Raw genomic sequence first — 12,632 nt, forward strand, 5'->3', positions numbered from 1 at the left:
CACAGGTTCCATAATCAACGTACCAGTTGCCAGAGTTTGGATCTGGTTATCTGAGTTTGGATCTCATACTAAACAAAATGAAATGTTGAGAAGGGTTATTGCGAATTGATAAATTTAATTAATTAATTTAATAAATAAAAACAATAAAATAAATTTAATTAAATCTAACCTCGTATATTTTTAATGAGTTATTTATGAGGTAAAATTTGAGATAAAGACAAATACTAATTTACCTTGATTCGTTTCCCTTTTAATGCGTGTCAGTGGCAAAACGAAGTAATACAAAGCAGCATATACAAATCCTCCTATTCCTCCGGCAATCCCCAAAGACCTAAATGCAATTCGAGCTCCAAATTTACTCATCAGCGATCCACCAATAAGACTTCCTATTCCTCTACCTGTTAATTATCATTAATCAGTTATTTTTAAATTCACCAGCAGAAGTTACTATGGTAAGACAAAAAATAAACCAAATATGAAGTAATTGATTAATTGCGTACATAATTAATTTTGCAATATACTTTAGTTTTATTTTACAGTTGCAAACCGATTCCACAATGATCTCTGTTTAGTTTTATGATCGCTGTTGGCGTACATATAATGAATACCCTCAGTGGTCTTTGAAATATGCCCACCACAACCGCTGACCTGAAAACGTGTTGGGCCACTTTGGCTGGGTGTTTTGGGAGTGCCGTGGCACGCAGATTACTACGAAACACACCTGAAGATGTGGCCCATAAAGTCGCATGCTCTCTCTCTCTTTGTGTCTCTGTCATGAATTGAAGAGATAACGGCATTTACTTAAAATAAATAACAAATTACTTTAGTTCTCTCTTAGGAGTAGTGCTTTTTAAGTGCTTTATATTTAAAGTTCGTAGGGAAATTCCACAACAAATCATGGACTCAAATTGAGGAAGGATGGTTGCAGGATAAATGTGCGAAAATTTGCTTTCAACTAGAGAGTAACTGTTGGAACAATCACCTGGTTTTGTGGAAGTGGGCAGATAAATTTAAGGAATGATTAGATCTATTATTAGATGGGTTGGATAGTTGAGGTGCGCAGTGTTTTCTTTTGGCTAATGCTGTATAAGCTTGCTTCCTTGCGTCATTTTCCACCATTACTATCAATAATAATTCTTCTTTAAGAAGAAGAAGAATCCGTGCAAAAAAAGTGGCATTCCAATCTTTATAAGATTCTTGCAGGATTGTCCTGTTTTTGCGACCAACGATAATGCAATGGCTTTCATTCTCATTGTAGAAGAGACTTATATTTAGAACCATGCCCAGGTATTGCACTACTTTCAAAGAGATGGCCTCCAAAAAGTTAAATCGGTTATTTGTTTAGAAGATCAGACCATTATGATAGTTTGTTTCAGGAGTGATTGTTCCCGCATTAAAGAGCAGTTAATCTCTGTGATTATTTAGTTAGCTCTTTTGTGAAGTTTACTTCAACTTTATGGAGCCAGATTAAAATATTTAGTATACAGAGAAACTTTCTTATTAATTTTTTTTCATTGATGATACACAATTTATGAAAGAAATACACTATCTTATATCTTATCTCACAAAAGGGAAAAAATAACAAATTAGCAGCGTCACATATGAAACAGAGATATGACACATGGTTTATGATTATGATTATTAAAAAATCCCTTTCAAAATCTTTAAAAAATTTAAAAGAGTATTTTTTATCAATCAGATAATCCATAAATTCTGAAACCAACCAGAATAAAAATCGAGAGTTGAGAAATTGAAATGAGAGAGCATCGGCGTTTTTTGAATTCTTTTTAGAACTCGATACAAAAACTAGTTTGAGAAACTGCCTGGTTGATTTAACCGTGGGGAAAAAGCATGAAGTTAGAATACTAATTTGTCAGTCTAGAATATCGATTTTGTTTATTCCAGTATCATTCGGCTGTTTGCCCAAAAATTTTACATTAAAACAAAATTTTTACTTTGGAATCCACTAAAGAGAGCTGTCATCCACTGTTCTTCTCGCAAGGGCTTATTACCATCAAACTAGCAAGCTCAATTTTCCTATTGGCTGGAAATATGGAACAGCCCTGAACGAAGAACATTTTATTCGAAGGTACAATATTACTTGAACTTAAAAATATACGGTTAAAAGAAAAGAGAGCACGTAATTAGTTGTCCTTTAAGAAATACTACTCAAATATCTGATTTTGCAACTCCAAATTACACATTGGAGCGATGCAAATTACTAGTCGCACTAACAAACTTCAGCCTTGCAGCGGCACCAAATTAACTGTAATGATAGCGAGGTCATTGACTCCTCCTCACTTATTCCGCATCACAGAGAATTGCTGAAGGCTTTTCACCTGTTGACTGTATCTAATAACAGGAATCAGAACCAAGGCACACATACATCCCATTGAGGAAGAAGTTCGGTGCAGAAAGATCTACCTCCACTGGGGTCAGTTATCGTATGAATAGTGCCTCGGATCAAATTGACATGTTCAAAGCTAAATAAAGGGGGGAGAGAGGAAAAATGTTTTCCATGGGTCTTTTGGTATCTATCTGCTCATTCTCCGTGACGAATATGAGTTCGGGCTTAACCTGATCCGCTCGTATTTAAATTTTTAGTTGACGAAGAGATCATTAGTCCCCGAAGGATCTGGGATGATTTCCTCATTTTTAAAGCCTAAATCTGCGTATGCTTCTGGAGTTAACGAAAAAAAGATGAGATTATGGGAAGCCAGTCCCTTATTTATCACATGTCGAAGATTTTCTTTTGTGTTTTTTCAACTTCAGCCTTTAATAGACAACCCCATTGGATCGCTCTATCCCTTTTCCACATGTGGCTCTTAAAACTAGTGAATAAATTATTTAAAAAATATCTATATGACTCCGACTGTAGAAAACTTTCTAACAGACTTGCAGATTCTCACAAGAATCTGCAAGTTACTCTCTGTATATTTAAATAATTGAAAGTTAAGTAGAAAACAGTGGTTATTAATAAAAACAAAACACTTACCAACGCCGAAATAAAGCGCTCCAACAACGGTTTGTATCGTGGCTTGGATTCCTTCAGGAGCAAGGCTTGCAGTGTAAAGAACAACAGCTGACCAATAGGTGTTGTAGCAAATGGGATCCAACAATTCATACACTAAGGCCCATACGGGATTATACATATACGAATAGCCTATGCATCGAATGCTGTAGCCAAAGAAACCGATGATAATCAGGTTGACTGAGCCAATTGTTTTCCTCAGCCATTTAAAAACTAGTAGAAAAGGAACTCCAAAAAGTCCAGACACTGTATTCCTTAGTCCAAGAATGTAGCTGGGGCTATTCAGATCTACAAGAAACCAGTTGAGAAATGTTTCAGTATATCCTCGGATTGCTCCCAAGTAAAACAAACCTATAAAAAGAAGGATCACTTCAGGATTCTTAGCAAGTTGAAATGCTTTCCTTGACATGTGAGTAGATGGGGTGGACACCTCCAATTTTAGGATTACGGCTATTAGGCCTGTGAATGCCACCAGTCCAAAATACATGTAGAACGCAGGGAAATATTCCCTTTCTCCGCTGTTTTCGCTGGCAATATCGATTAAATACCCTGCTAGAGGAGGCCAAACTGCGGGAGCCAATGATGCCCATATCCTTTCACGACCAAAGTCCCCATGATACTTTTCGCACATCACCAATGTCGTGAAGTCCGTAAAGCGAAAGCACACTTGAGAAAAGGTCATATAAATCAGAAAAAATGCGCAGGCCATTATTATGGTTGTAATATTTTTCATCCGGTTGGAAATACATCGAACTTCCAGTACTTCTGAGATTTTTCCGCTTGGACTGTTTTCGAGTGGAACCAAGCAATTCAATGTGCAGGTTGGATCGAAAAACAAGCAGCTGTCTTTAAGTAGACTGATATTATTCCAAGAAAGCGGAAAGACAGTGTACGTGCAAACACCATTAGAAGTATTACCATAGACTACATTGAAAGTGAAGTTCTTCTGAATATCAGTGTTGTTGCCTGAATGTATTTCTTCACACTCATGATCCTCACTTTGGAGACAAGTGAAGTTGGAGTGGTCACCAGAACACGACACCTGGCACTGATCAAGGAAAAGGGTAATATTGTCATCAGGTGGTTGCTTAACGCAGTTCTGTTCTTTTAGTTGTGTGTTTTTCGGGCCGCTGCACGAAATATTGATTGGCACTTGTTCGCAATCAGGAGGTGATATGGATGGAATAAAAAGCAATCCTAATGATGAAAACAGGCACATACTCAGGATGAAGACCAACACTAGTTTGTATCGTCCAAGTTTATCGGCAATCATCCCAAACAAGGGAGGAGCGAGTATCTGAGGAATGGGTAAAAATGTTAATATGATGGAGGTCTGGGAGACACTCAGTCCTTTCTGCTTCAGATGAACAACGGCAAATGGCACGAGGGTGAGATGAGCTGAAAAAGAGTTAAAGGATTAACACCAAAATCAGAATAATTTACAGAATTTCCTAGAAATAATTTTTTTAGAAATTGTTTTATAGAAATAATTATCTACAGGATTTTCACTAAATATATGCTAGCTTTAAAATAAAAATAAATGAATACTTGCCTGCAAACCAACAGAACAACACCACTTTTAAAGGAATTAACTGTTTATTTATCTTCATGAATTTCCGGAGTTTTTCAATGTTAGTTTTAGGTGTTTCCTTCTTCGTGTTCTGGAAATGAAATGAAAATAAAGCAAAGAATTAAGAGGAAGTTTTCTTTGCGAGGGTTATAAACCTTGACTAGAAATCAACTTCGGTACTTCCTACAGGTAACAAAGGGGTAGTGTATAATTTAAATAGAAATTTTTGCTTCGGCAGTTCAGGGATAAAAGTGGACAAATTTACGAAGTTCAAAACAGGTACAATTCACATTAATAATGATGTATCATTGCACAACTAAACATTATTTATTGCCATTACTAATCATGTCAAGAATCGGTGGTTGACCCCATTTTATCCACTCTGTCCGGAGAAAGAGTCAGCAGATCCTTCCCAACCAGGAAGTTGGGTTTGCGTTTTATCACCCTACCTCACTCTGATTGGTGTCAAGACCAGGGTTATCAGGTCTTACAACCAAGAAATTCTGCCCAACCATAAGGTTGGATTAGCATAAGCATAATCGACGAGCAGGCTTGTTGATGTCAATTTCAGGGTGAGTCAAATTCAGGGATAGTCCATGTGAGTTGGGTCTGGTCAAATCCAACAGTAGTGTCAGTCCAGTAGATTGAGATCCGTTAGTAATGTTGTCAGTATGTAGGCTCCAAGAGGAAGTTGGAGGTGGTAGTTGTATCTTTTTTTAGGCGTCAGTGCTATTTCCATTTGGTGGGTGGGCGATCAAGGTTCTCCTCCTCACAAAGAGGTCCTGAACGAGCTTGAGAAAGCTTTGTTATTGATAAAACAGTATTCCCATCCTCTTGGGACATCCTGGGTTATGGTTAAGAGGGGTGGTCACAGAGATCCTCATAACTAGGGCAGTCATAGACTATGTGGTCTCAATCGTTGCCCGCAGCAGCAGCAGCAGCAGGTGTGGATCTTGAACAATGCCCACAGATGCAAGCTTGTGATTGATCAAGCCGTGTCTTGTGATGAGATAAGTAGTTTGAAGTCCAGGAGAAATCCAGACTGGACTTTTCAGGAAGACTTGGTTTATATTATAAATAAATTAAAAAGTTTAGTGAAAAAGCGTTAGGGTGGATCTGACCACCTGTTTCTCCAGGTTTATTGAAGAAATGTCGCCAGCCATTTTATCTCTTCTTCGATGCCATTGGCTAGAACTGTGATGGAGCTAGACAGTAAAGAAGTCCCTGGCGAGAGATCTCCAGGTTCAGGGGAAGGACGTCTGCAAATACCTGAAGGGACAGAGTACTCACAGTACAACAGGTATTTGTAAAAGTTAACAGGATACATCTTTGTATGGTGTCCAACTTTTTCTGATTAGATTTAATGACTACGCAGGGGAACCAAATTCCGACTGCATACGTTACCACTGGAGTGAAGACTGCTTTGTAAAGGAGATTGAGAGATCGCTTGTTAAGCCTCCCCTGTCGTTCCTGCTAACTAGTGCAACCAGTGCAGTATAATTTCTGACCTATGTCGGAAGGTAATTAAGGTGTCGGAGGAACGGTTACTTCGAGTCGAGGGTTGTCTCATGGTGCTTGAGCTCAGTTACAATGGTAATTACTATTTTGGGCTAATTTTGTTTTTATTTATTAAACTAGGCGGTCCCAGCCAGCTTTTTTTGGCAACCCATACGATCTCTATGTTAGATATCAAACATATACTGCCACTAGTTGGTTGCCATCTCTGGCACGTGGAGCAGGCCAGTGATTCACTTTTTGCATACCGATAATACGAAATAAAGAAATAGAAAAGAAAAAACATAAAACAAATATGTCTTACCGCTTCATTTTTTCCCTTGATTTTATTTTGTTGAACTGGTTCCCCGTTCTGATTTTCACAATCTTCCTTAATCATGATTTCCGCAGACAACAAATTACACACTGACTCTGTGTAACTTGGTTTCGCTACATCTGATAAAAGTAGTTGACGAGAACTGTTGGAATCTGTAACAAGGAACAAGAAATTCATTTTTAATGATTAGGATGGTCACATACGTTATCAGCCCACGGTCAAAGGTGCTGCACATCGTAGAATTTTATGGCAATAGTTTTTTAAAAGAGACTTAAATTCTTTATTTATTAATTTAAATATTTCTCACCAACAGGGTGCGAGACCATATGGTGATAAAGTTGAGAACTAAAGAGTATAAGACATTAAAATTTATACGATATTAGGTTTAATGAGACAGAGTGAAGATTAATTTCTTATACATATAAGAGTATAATCAGCGTGGTATTTATCTTTTAGCTGAAGGAAATGGAATAGAGGTTGAGCACGTAAATGGAAACAGGCAGGCAGGAGAAATATTTGATGGTTAGAATTTAAGCGGAATCTTATGAAAAGTATTTGTTCAAGAAATTATGGATAATTAGTAATAGAGGTCTTGATATTGTAAACAAAAAGCGACCCAAGGAGTTGTTGTGGTCTGGAGCAGAGAGGGACGATCTTAAAGCGATAATAAAATGATCCATAGTTTCGTCCATTTGTGTACTCTAATCACAAATTCCTCTTGTCCGTGAGCCATTGCCCTTGTTGAATCCACATGATATCAGAACTGTGAATCTAAGGATGACTTGATCGAGGTCTTTAAAGCTTTAAAATTAAAACTTTTCACTGTTGTATATTGGTGTCGTTAAATTCTAATTAAGTTGTATGTGCATTATATTCAGATATTTTATTTTGATGCTGGTTCTTCATTGCAATGAACAAGTTCCAGTTCATTGCAATGAGAGAAAAATTGAGTTGGCTTGAAGATTTCAACAGCTTGAGTATGTGAAAGCATAAAAACATCCGACTCCCTCTTCAATACATAGCTATTGGCAAGTCTTTCAAAACAGTGACAAAAAGTAGCGAGCTCCAAGCAGGCCCACTGTGCACTGCGCTTTGGAAGAGAAAAAAACAGAGCCTAACTTTTATTTTAAAAAGAGTCTGCGAAGATCTTATTCTTCAAAGAACTTTGAATCTGATCATACTCAGCCAGTAACGCTTGGGTTTCTCAGATTGTAAATAAGGAAATCGAAGTACTATAAGAAAAAGTTTTGGATGAGTACTTGAATTAATCGATTCATAATTATGGCTGAGAATATAATAAGAAATTATTCATTTACATAATTTAAATGTATCACATTTCGGGCTGTTGTTATTTCGACGAATCAAGCACTTAGTAAAAGTGTGTGCCTAAGAAAAAGATGACACTTCAAGTGTACAGTGTCTACATATGAAAAGAGATGGCAGCACTGACAAGAGTTTCTAGATCAGGTCTGCCCGACCCTGCAATCAGGGGACAACGTGGGTTTTACGTATCCATATATAGGCAGAATTAATATTAGCAAAAATGAAGTGTATCTGGGAATAAAGATATTCTTACAGAATTCATTTTTCATTTCTTTTAAAATTCTAATGTGAAATCTGACTTTGAATTTTAACAGCCCCTGTTTGTTTGAAGGCACGTATTTCTTCAAAGTTACCTTCAGATTTTCATTCAAATGTGCTCCGTCAGCATTTATTTGTAATTTGATTCCACACCGTGGTCTAGTCCGTCTCGGGAGAGTATTTCAACATGGGGATGCAAGAATATACCAGATGACGATGATCCGCACACCCAGACGTATGGGATCATACAGCAGACTACCCAAGAGACACCTTCTCCTCACCGCTGATCATCGTCGACGGCGAATGCTGTGGTGTCAACAACGATAGTTGGACGCTGGAGGGCTGGAAACGAGGGCTCGTCGGATGAGTCCAAATACCTGGTGCAACAAGCTTTTTGGTGGTGCCTACTGTCCAGGCAGGTGGTGATGGTTGCTTAATATGGAGCACATTTTACTGCCAAGGATTAGGAGTCCTGTTGAGTATGGACGCGCGTCTCACTACTGAGATTTACCGGCCGCTCTTAGGAGACCATATGCACCCTGTGATGCATTTTTTTCCCGGACAGAAACGGGATCTTCCAAGACGATAATGGGCCTTGTCATTCGGTCCTCACTGTGCACGGGTGGTTCGAGGAACACAAAGAATGTTTTAGAGCGGGAAGTGACGCGTAAGGACATGCAACCATCATCTTACAGGCAGCATGGCTGCAGATCCCTACCGACGTCTTCAGCCAGGTAGTGGAGTCAATGCCTAGGAGGACGGTGATTGTGCTACCAACTGTGCTATCCACGAGTGCTCTGGTGGGTAGCACAGTTGGTATAATTACAGTCCTCCCCACACCGGGTGGGAAAGACCCGAATTCGATTCCCGTCAATGACGTGACCGAATAACTCAGTTAGTTGGTCTCCGGCGATGGTAGCATTGTTTTTTTTTCTTCCTAGTAGTCTGGGGAATGGGAAATAATGATTGGCTGCTGCACTTATCTTCACATCTTCAAAGTACGCAAGTTGAGTGCTCTGAAGTACAGGAACGAGGTCCTTGTAAACTATATAAGACCTTTCAGATGCACCATAGCCTCTGAATTCATATGTATGAACGTTGATCTATGAGGATAGCACATTTAATTATGATTGCTAAACTTCTTTACCGTATGGAAAATGATAGGATTCTTGTCGGATTCAAACCGAGCTGAATCCCGTCAAGACGGGAGGGAATCTTTATAGACTTTTTCGCATCGTGGCCAACAGGGGGTCTGTTCGAGTGAATTCCTATATTTAATAATCAAAAACTATAGATAGCATCGAAAAAAGATTTCTTGCATTGTGATCATCATATGTAGAAGATATTGAAACAATAAAAAATTTATTCGGAAATTTGACCACAAGGGGCTGGCGATTTATTCACTCCAATAAACAAATTAGCTTTTAAGTTCTTTATAAAATACGGAATACTCTGGGATTGGAGAATTCCATTCTTTGTTGGCAGTGTCCTTATTATTCGTAGTAAAGATAAGAAACTTAAGCTCTACAGCTTGAAGTTTCTTATCTTTAGGTGCAGTGAAGTTCGCTTTAGAACGTTGCCTAAAGATATAAACATCCGTTTTCCTATAAAAATCAGACATCTGCATCGATTGGATCCACAAGACTCTCGAAATCATCGCGATTTCGGCCAGTAGATGATTGACAAGGTTGCGCTAGATCCAACATGGCTATTTAACATCCTTTGGATGGGTGGAGTGCACTTTGATCTTGGTGGATCTGTGACAAGCACAAACTGTCGAATTTTTGGGATGGAGAAACTCTTATGTGCACGTTGAGGATTCGCTTCACCGATTACAACGTGGTGTGGATAAACGGCACATGCCATTATTGGTCCCTTTTTCTTTTAAACTATTAGCAATCAAGAAAATTTTGAAATATGCAAAATTACCGGCACACGATACCTTAGCTTACTGAAGACCAAAATTGTCCCAGAGATTAAATAACTTGATTTACATGGAAGCATCACTTTTATGCAGAATTTTGCTAGCTTTCAGATTGAAAATACTGTATTGTCAAACGGCTCTTACGAGAAACCTTTACGAAAGACTGAATTATCAGTCGCCATTTTCCTTATCCTTGTTCTACGAGATCGCCCAAACTAACTCCGTAACTCAGCAGACTTTTGGTTGTGGGGATATCTGAAGCACCGTACTTACAGGGATTTCCCTTTTACTCTTTAGAATGGAAATCTCTTTTTTAGATTTGAAGGACGCCGTCTCTCAAGAGGTAGTGTACGTTTCATAGGAAATTTTGAAGGCAGCTGTAGAGAACACAATGCCTTTTATCGATTGCTTGAAATAGACCATCAAATCTCCACATGGAGATTCATGTGGAGATATGATGGTCAATAAAGATTGGTGAAAATGTAACCCTGTGTTGTTCTTCTAAAATAATCACCTTGTGCGGCTCCCTGATGGTCAAATTTAGACGTAATTTTTTTATTGTTTAAAAAAAATCCCACATATACTGATTACAACGACAAAAATGTTTTGGATACAATCTATACTTTTCAATACACTAATTTGCAACACTAAAGTTTCCCAAGTTTTTTTCAATAAACTTCTTTATTACTCTAAAGTTTACTGATTTCCATCAGCGAACTTTAGACTGCAGCCGCGTTATCGAAATGCTAATATACGATGTTATTGCAGAGTTTTATGCGCATCAGAAACTTGGGCCATATTGCGTGCGTGCGTGCGTGTTCTCTGATCGATTTGATGTTTGCTGGACGAAAAACCACGCTGCCCTCGCCTGAGACCGACTAACTCAGCCGGATTTTGAAAAAAGATCCATAAAAGCTCGCGTCATTGACGAAATTCAAAGTCACGTCTTTTGCACACGGTGTGCGGAGGACTATGATTATATGACAGATGAAAATATCAGATTATGATAATTTTCGCCATTTAGCCATCAGTGCGAAGCCATGCATTACGATATGAATCTTCCTAGCGACACGCCTCAGAAACTCAATGTCATAATGTTCCGAAGGATAACGAGTGAAATTCTCGAACAAACGCAAAAGTACTTGGGGGCACGGATGCAAAAGGAGGTTAAGGTCCCTCGTTTATTTATGGTGAGATTTTGATGACTCCCTCGATTGGGGTCCCCATAGATCGGGGGCCCTGGTGCGGCTCATACAATGCCCCCCTCGCCATTTGCACGTCCCATAAGAGTAACGCTCGAAAAGAAGATTCATATACAAATATTTCACTTTCCACTGATGAGGCTCCAGTGATCTTTTGAAATGACCATCTGAGAAATGGCGAATATCGTCATAATCTGATAATAATTCTGTCTTTTAACAGCCTGGATATTTTTCTTGAAATATCAGACTTTCTGGATACCAGAAGGAAAATAATTTTTAATCAGGAAGTCTTTTTGATTCCAATTACCTCTTTATCTTATACTAATTATATTCATGGTATAACACATTCATGGAACCTCTGCTATGTTTGCAATTATATATAATTCAATGTACGTATCTAACAATTTGTACTTTATCTATCATTTAATCTTTCGCCATTTTTATTTATCATAATTGTTATCATGACCCACCGATTTCCTAATTATTATATCAATAACTGTATATCGATTTACTTTTAGCCTGTCAAAAGTTAAGTGTACATCAACATACATTTCATGAGTCCCTGTCTTCTGACAAGTTCCACATTAAAGATTAATCTTACTGCCGCTTTAAAATGTTTTCTAATGAGATATTGGAACTTCAGGATGTAGTGTGAAAACAAACTTTGAGAACTGGGATTATTAATCTATACGCATGGTTAGGTTAGGTGTCTGTTAATTGCGTCTATTCTTCGGTTAGTTTTCTGTTTGATGGAGATAAATCCTGAGTTTCTGGGAGAAAAAACATGCAACTCCTCCTGAGATTGGACAACTCAACCAAGTTGTAGAAAAAGTTAATAAAAATTCTGGGCATCATTGAGGGATTCGAATCCATACAAGCTCAGGGCACAGTCGGTTTAAACTTACAAACTAATTGAGAAAATTTTATCCGAATTAATGTTACTAAAGTTAAAATTAAAATAAGAAGTTGATAAAATTCACCTGAAATTGCTTGAAATTTAAATTAAGCTTTCGGCATGCGTTTCTGACAAGCTGTTCCATCAGAGGCCGATGAAGAGCGACAAAGGGAAGGACGAACACCACTAAACAAGAGCAAAGTGCAATAGTAAGGACGCAGAGAGACCAGTGACTGGTGGGTTCTGCTTGACGGAAGAAAGACGTGAGAGCGAAAGTCACGTGTTAGAGAGCAGCCTCGAGGATAAAGCTGACTCGTGATTCCACTATTGGACGGAAGTTTTCTAATGTAAATGCTGTTTTGTTGACGAGTAGTTGGCCATCTCGTATTTGCCGAAGCCGAGGTAGATCAAAGCTGAGTTTGATTATTGTTTTCATCAGAGCTGTGGAGGACATCCTAAAAAGTCTCTGTTTTAGGAAGTTCTTCCATAGATAATACTGAGGTACAGTCTACATTGAAACAGTGTACTCTTTTAATGGCCAACAATTGGATTCATTCACAGTGCACATTTTGTATACATAAAATTTGCTTTTGATCAA

At 38.2% G+C, this 12,632-nt stretch overlaps 1 protein-coding gene across 1 annotated transcript in view; it reads right to left on the minus strand.

Annotated features, from left to right (window-relative positions):
- Positions 1-12,632, minus strand: part of LOC150076284 (major facilitator superfamily domain-containing protein 6-like) — a 57,698-nt gene that overhangs the window by 3,307 nt on the left and 41,759 nt on the right. Inside the window, exons 2-6 of the mRNA XM_090387306.1 lie at positions 7,614-7,717; positions 6,421-6,584; positions 4,584-4,692; positions 2,996-4,429; positions 234-398 (exon numbers count right to left, since the gene is read on the minus strand). Coding sequence (XP_090243432.1) covers positions 234-398; positions 2,996-4,429; positions 4,584-4,692; positions 6,421-6,584; positions 7,614-7,717 — 1,976 coding nt within the window. The remainder of the gene's footprint in view (positions 1-233; positions 399-2,995; positions 4,430-4,583; positions 4,693-6,420; positions 6,585-7,613; positions 7,718-12,632) is intronic.

Source organism: Mastigoproctus giganteus, chromosome 13 (assembly GCF_048544385.1).
Source record: "Mastigoproctus giganteus isolate SK-2022 chromosome 13, ASM4854438v1, whole genome shotgun sequence".
Lineage (NCBI taxonomy): Eukaryota > Metazoa > Arthropoda > Arachnida > Uropygi > Thelyphonidae > Mastigoproctus > Mastigoproctus giganteus.